This window comes from Glossina fuscipes, unplaced genomic scaffold, assembly GCF_014805625.2.
Source record: "Glossina fuscipes isolate IAEA_lab_2018 unplaced genomic scaffold, Yale_Gfus_2 117202, whole genome shotgun sequence".
NCBI lineage: Eukaryota > Metazoa > Arthropoda > Insecta > Diptera > Glossinidae > Glossina > Glossina fuscipes.
The window spans coordinates 20,442-27,681 of NW_024006137.1; the positions used below are offsets into that span (position 1 = coordinate 20,442).

General features: G+C 31.0%; 1 protein-coding gene and 1 non-coding gene across 2 annotated transcripts; one reads left to right on the forward strand and one right to left on the reverse strand.

The window, feature by feature from the left end:
- Positions 1 to 312: 312 nt before the first annotated feature.
- On the reverse strand, positions 313 to 1,718 carry LOC119644458 (40S ribosomal protein SA). Its single transcript, XM_038044018.1, has 3 exons — positions 1,636 to 1,718; positions 1,122 to 1,365; positions 313 to 957 (listed from the first exon to the last, which is right to left on the reverse strand). Exons 2-3 carry the CDS (start codon positions 1,338 to 1,340, stop codon positions 364 to 366), a joined length of 813 nt encoding a protein of 270 aa, XP_037899946.1. The 5' UTR covers positions 1,341 to 1,365; positions 1,636 to 1,718; the 3' UTR covers positions 313 to 363.
- A 1,182-nt stretch (positions 1,719 to 2,900) lies between these two features.
- On the forward strand, positions 2,901 to 2,973 carry Trnav-uac. The gene has a single exon. It is a non-coding gene; the product is annotated as a tRNA-Val (tRNA).
- The last annotated feature ends 4,267 nt before the right edge of the window (positions 2,974 to 7,240 follow it).

Here is a 7,240-nt window from a genome sequence, read left to right on the forward strand (position 1 = left end):
GGCAAAAAATTGTCCGATCATCCTGAAGTGATGTGGACGAAACTTTGAATATTAAAAGCACTAGTTTCACATTGTTACGATTATTCCTACTCTGAGGTTATCGACGGTCCTAATATTCATTTAACGATGACATTGGTTCATATGCTAATCAGTTACAATCCTCAAACAAAATTTTTGGTAGATTTGATATTAGGTTGATTGAATTTGTCAAAATCATTTGAAATCAAAGTATCCTCCTCCTATTTTATTAAAATGTTATGTAGGAGGAATATATAGTCGATATTTAAATATATAGAAATAAAAAATGTAAAATTTTATTTTAATTTGTCCTCAAATTATATTTGGTTTCCTTTTAATCTTATTTTAGAAACTTCCGTCATTGCCCCAAGAAGATTTGACGTTTTCATCATTCCAATCTTCAACGCCGCCGCCGGTCTCAACGGCCACCTCTTCAGCCCAGGTTGTGGGTTCTTCCACTGGATGATCCACGACCTCATCAATCTTCGCTGCCGGCATAAGTTCTTTAGCGGCGGCCTCTTCCTTTTCGGCTTCTTCAGGATCGCGATAGAAGAACAAATCGACTACAACTGGCCATTCTACGGCACGTGATATAGCACCACGTAAACGCAGCACTTCGCGGGCCAATAACCACCACATCAAACCGATAGAATGAGGGGATTTATTATTACAAGGTATGGCTATGTCAATGTAGCGTAAAGCCGAATCCGTGTTACAAAAGGCAATAACCGGTATATTGATGTAAGAGGCTTCCATAATCGGTTGATGGTCAGTCATAGGATCTGTAACCACTAACAAACGTGGTTCCCGGAATGCCGGTTGGATTTGGTTTGTAAAAGCACCTGGTGTAAAACGACCAGCAATTGGAGTTGTATCCGTGTACTTCGCAAACTTCAACACGGCACGTTGACCAATCGGGCGCGAAGAAATGACATATACCTAAATATAAAACCGGGATTAATAATTACTTTTCATAAGAAAATCTATCAAGTATAATATGAATTTCATCAGTAAAAATTTGTCTTCATAAGATTTCCGACCCGAAAGAATATATATTCATCACAAAAGATTGAGCTAAAGGAAAACAATTAAAAATTACTTACATCCGGGGCATGTTCAATGGCAACAATAGCACGGGCGGCCAGCATCAGCTTTTCCCATGTCTTGCCCAAATTGATGATATGTATGCCATCGGGACGCCGTTTATATACATACTGTTCCATTTGAAAATTTACATTTTCTGAACCCAAATGCGTGGTAGCCACAAGCATTTTAGTGATATCATCCTCCTTAAGGGATAGAATGTCTAAACCTCCCGACATTTTAACGTTATAAAAGTTACGGAACCTAAAATAATGGAAACACGCAATCACACATTTAAAATATATACATTTAACCTCAATCTTATGAGCATAATAAAAGTCTCAACTAATAAATAGTAACACGTGCCATTCCACCAAATGCAAGTTCTTCTTTGTTAACCATTTATTAATATTTTTACAGATTAATGCATTTTCATAATAATAATAATAACAACAACTATAGACACATTTGTAACATTTTATTTAGCAAAATGGCATATTTTCTCGATATATTCATCTGGTTAACATAGCTTACGTTGTCGATGCCACTGGGAGCGGTAACAAAATGGACGAGTTCCTGTTAATCAGTTAACGAAGTAAACGCTGCCATATTTGTACAAATGTAAAAGATTATTATGTATGTGGAAAACGCTGCGAAAAATTCGAGATGCCAGAGTACATTTACCAGTTTCGGGGATTAGAGAAACTACATACCCTACTATATTGCCTGTAGATTCTTAAAAATTATAAAAATTTTCCATTTACATCCCTATTTACTTAAAAAAATTATCCAAAAAGCGCTCCTGCGATTATATGCAGGCTAGCAGATTGCTAGCCAGCTAACGGCGACATGAGAATATGTGTAGATTCTCATGCAAAAGCGAGCGTATTCTCTCATATCAGTAAAATTGTATGAAAGCAAAACAGCTTACGTTTGGCATAGATTGTTTTTAGATGGTAATCAGGTAGCTGATAGTTAGCTTTCGCTAGCGTTTCGTTTTTGAATAGAATAGTTAAAACTAAATTTTTCATAAGTGTTTTTTATCCTGATTCAGTATTAGTTGTGTGGAGTCGTATTTATCAGGAACAGCAGCTGTAAACTGGGAGCAAAATAAATGCTAAGCAAAATTAGTTACTTGCAAATAGCTGAATCAAGACAAAGAATGAAAGCAAAATAATTAGCAAAGAAAAACAAAATCTAATGATCAAAAAAGTTTGAGTTAGCCGCGAAAGAAAATTGCACAAAGGGAAAATTTATTTGCTTGAAGATTTTTGCAAAATTTTTCACTAACGAGTACCGACGTACCTTCTACCAGACATATGATTTATTGGAAGTGAAAACGAGATTTTATCCAATATCTTCTTAATCTGTACTGAATCTTTTCTTCCTTCCATTCTTGACTCCTGAATTTTGAAAGTTGTTTGTGTTTAGTTATGCAATTTCTTTATCTGATTTTTTTCCATTATCAAAACGGTTCGTGCTTGATCAAAAGTACACATCTTAAATATTGCCATCTGTAGGTTGAACAGAAGATTATATGGACGAAAGAAACTTAGATTCATTGAGAAAATGATTCAAAATTGATCGGTGTAATAAAAATAATCACTATCTTAAATTTTTTTGGTTATTATATACACCCATACACAAACGGTATGTACCCAGTAAAATAAATGGTGGGTTTTAAAGATGTTTTCTTAAAGTCGCATGAAGTTTTGTTTTCCACTACATATGTACATATATTTTTTACATTTTACATATCCAGTGGTTTTAAATGCTATCTTAATCAAATGCGTGCAGGCGGTTCCATGGTGTAGCGGTTATCACGTCTGCTTTACACGCAGAAGGTCTCCGGTTCGATCCCGGATGGAACCACGGCCTTCGTTTTGTTCTCAAGCACTATTTTTTATTTTTCATTTTAAATGGCTTATAGTAACAAAGCCTTGACATTACCTACTTATCTCAATCGAACGCCTTCTTGGTAATTGCTTTTTGAATTTTTAAAATTAAAAAAAAAACGAAAGTTATATCTTCTTTCGAGTATGAAAAAATGCCGAAAAGCGATACGTGTTATAACAATATATTACGATATGCAGAAATAACTACTCTTTACAATATTGACAAAAAAAAAAGAAGAAAACTGTGTATTTGGGTTTCGAACTCACAACCTTAAAAGTGTTGAAGTCTTGTCTCTCTATACGAGCCTTGTTTTCCAATTGTGTGGCTTGATTATACATTATATTTATAAATATAAAAAGGAATTTGACATAAAAACTTTAGCGAGCTTCTATGTGTCGATGCAATTTTCGGAAATATTTTCTATCCTTTGTCAAAAATTGAAGATGCATTTATTTTATTATATCTGATTATAATTTGTTCAATTCGATGCAGTGGATCGATGATTGGATCGCTGCCAAATTAATATCGTTCTTTCGACATGATACCGTCATGTCAGTTTTTCTCAATAAATGCTTCTTTCAAGTGAAAAAATTCTCAAAATTAATGCAAGCACGTAATAATATTAATAACAATAATAACATATATACATATATAGTAGAAATTAGTAAGAATAATTATGAAAAAAAAATTTTTTTTGCAATACATACATAGATATATAGAACAAGTAAGAAAATTAAAATCGGTTGGGACCAAATCTTTTATCATCATCTTTTTATCATCCCCAAAAAGGACAAAACACGTAAAAGAACAAAATTCTCATGCCCTATATGGATTTGTCTATTTTCAAAAGAAAAGTGATTTTGTCTATTTTCAAAAGAAAAGTTTTTGTCATAGAGGCATGTGGACGTTGTATTCGTATTCTTTGAAAAGTTTAGGTCAATTCCAAATTGTTTTCGCAATTTCTAAGCCATATCTTCATTTTTGCTAATAGGAGAATGTTTATCACAAATGCTACAAAGTTACGCAAACACACAGATGGACAGACGAACATGCTTAAATCGGTTTACTATTTGACGCTGATCAAGAATATATATACTTTGTGGGGCCTCTGATTTTTGCTTCTGGGCGTTGCAAACGTTTTGACGTTTCACCCTTTGGTGATGGGTGTAAAAATGATAGTAATTCTCTAAAAAGAGCGCAAAACTGCTTACAAAAAAAAAAAAAAAAAAAAACTCAAATCAAAATAACAAAAGTAAACGGTCAAACAAAGCAGAACAGAAAACCAAAGTTGAAGATTCTATTGCTTATGCTCACGCATATAATTGCTTAAGCAGAATCACGCAGGTATTTCTGCTATAGCGCGAATACGCTCACGGACAGACCTATTCAAGACATCATATACATAATCGGCTAAGTGCACAGGTTCCGCCACGACAATTCGTCAGTATGCTTGCACTGCGGTGACACGGTAGAGAACTTCGAGCGAGGAATGTTCAATGTGCTGTCGAAGACTTAAGACATTTGGGCGACGTAGATGGGGCCCACCCGAGATATTTAGGACGATTATCGGTCACCTGAAAGCCTGGAGCAAGGTCAAGAGTTTTGCGACAATGGCGCAGCATGTAATACACCGCTTAGTGGAAGCCAATAGGCTCCATTGCAAACATCCACTGCGCAGTAATACCTAGCATTGGTCTCGCGGGAGAGAGTGGTCAAAGAAGTGTCCGTGTGAGATGTAGGTTTAGTACGTACCTGCCATGGATAGCGAATCGTGTATGCTGCTAATATGGGTCAATGGTATCTCCAGCTCGCATAGCAAAAAAAAAAAAAAAAAATGATACGCGTGCATACAGATATTTCTAGTGTACACTTACACGTATACAATGCACAAATTTTAGTCAATGTGGTCCTTTGAATTATTTTACGCTCTCTTACGCGCTCTTTGGATGTTTTTACGTAGGACATGATAGCTCTGTTGTGCAAATGTTGCTTATTCAACTTTCCTGTTACATATGTTATATCGTGTTTTTGCCAAACATGCACACATGAGAGTGAAAAAATATACAATCAAATGGTTGCTAATTAATAGCACTACTGCTGTCACTGATAAGGGCAACAATAAAAGCGCCTGAGATATGTATGATGCAAGTGCTTTTTATTTTGTGAATATATTTTAGCTGCTCTTGTCGTTTAGTTCTCTCTCTTCGATGCTGTTAACATAATGTAGCATTCATTCCCTGTACTTTAAAAGGCACATTACAAGTTCTTCAAGACGCGAACTGACTGCAATTTCTTAAACGGTTAATGTAATTGTGTTCATGTGTGTATGTGTGTGTAAGTAAAACGCAATTTATTACAATTCATTTTAATACATTTATTGTATTTTTTCGATTTTTTGTTTTTTTATCTTCAGTGTCTACCACAACAATTTATTTCTGTTACATGTTCAGTTTATTTATTTAGTTTTTAATTTATTCATTTATTTATTCATTTTTTTTTTTTTTTTTTTTTTTTTTTTGTTTATTCTTTTTCCTTTAGGTTTAATAGATTTTTCTTTAGAATTTCTCCATCAATTTAATTTAATTTCTTTTTTGCTTTTTCTCCTTTGGTTTTAGTAAAAGTGGCCTTTGTTTATGTGAAACAATTATACATTGTTACCTTCGCTTTAAATTTATTTTAAGTAGATTTAAATTTAAGGTTAATTTTAGAGTGATGTTTTTTGTTCTTTAAGATTTTTGTTTATAAGATTTATTTATTGTAATAACTTAAAAAAAAAAAAAAAAAAAAAAATATATATATTATTAGTATTAGCTTTTATTAAATTTGTTGTGGATTTGTTTTGCTTTGTTTTTTTTTTTTTTTTTTTTTTTTGTTTTGTTTTAATGATTAGAAAACATTGTTGGAGGCCCAAGTTTTAATTTGAAAAAATATCTGTGGAATTAATTGTTATTTATAAGTTTTCCTGTTCTTTTTTTTTCGTTTTTCTTCATCTTCTTCTTTTGTATATTGTGAATTCGGTTTAATGTTTGTTACTTTCATCTCTGGCTCTTAACTAAATGTTATGTTGTTTTCATTGTTGACATTTATATTTTAAATATTTTTAGTTTAAATTACTAACTACTTATCTGATGTAATGTTAACTTGTTTTGCTTTTAAATTTGTCCATAATGTCAATTAATACTAAAGTTTTCAATTACCTAAAACATAACAACAACAATGCATTTTAATTATTTAACTTAAAACGAAACCTGATTAAACCTAAATATGAACTGAGCAAAAACTAATGTAAAAATATTTGTAAAAACAAAATAAAAAATAAAAAAACTAATTAAATAATCATAATTGAATTATATATATATTTTTGGTTATTGTTATTATTTTTTTATTTTTTTTATTTTTAATTTGTTTTTTGTAAAAATCTATAATAATTCGTAAATTAGATAATTTTTATATAATTTTACAATATATTTGTTATTTGGTTTAATATGAAAAAAGCATAATTTTAAATATTATTTAACTATAATTGTACATAAATATACGAATTTATGAAAAAAAATTTCATAAATACTTGTTTACAAAAAATTATTAACAAAATTTATTTCACTTTGTGTATGTTTTCCTTCTTTACTTCTTCTTTTTTTTTTTTTCTTGTTGCTTGTTTACATATACATATATTGCAAACGTAATGTACACATATTTACATTAATTAACTTAGATAAGTTGATGAGGCTTTAAAAAAAAAACAAAACAAAAATTGTAATGCTTTAAATAAAGTAAAATACTTATGACTTTTTTTTTTTTTTTTTTTTTTTTTTTTTTCCTTTTTTTTTTTTAGCTTTTTTATTTATTTATTTTTTATTTTTTTTAGAATCTTTCAAATGCCTATGTGCGTTTTTATTATTCCCAAAAATACAACCCGATTAGCTTATTTAACATCATTGTAAATGATCAATGCTTTTAGTTTTTTGTTTTCATTTGTTTTTTTCCGTTGGCTAGCATTTTCAATAGGTGGCGTGATTAAATGTCGTTGGTTTGCGGTCGGATTTTATTGTTTTTTTTTTTTTTTTTTTTTTTATCTGTTATTTCCTATGGGTTTAAACTTTTTTTTGAAAATTTATTAATTAAAATGAAGATATCTGATTGAAATTTACGTAACGTCGATTAAATTTGAAGGAAATGCGTTTCGTTTAGTGTATACTGAAGGGGAAATAAGAACAAAAAAAAAAAAAAAAAAAAAAAAAAA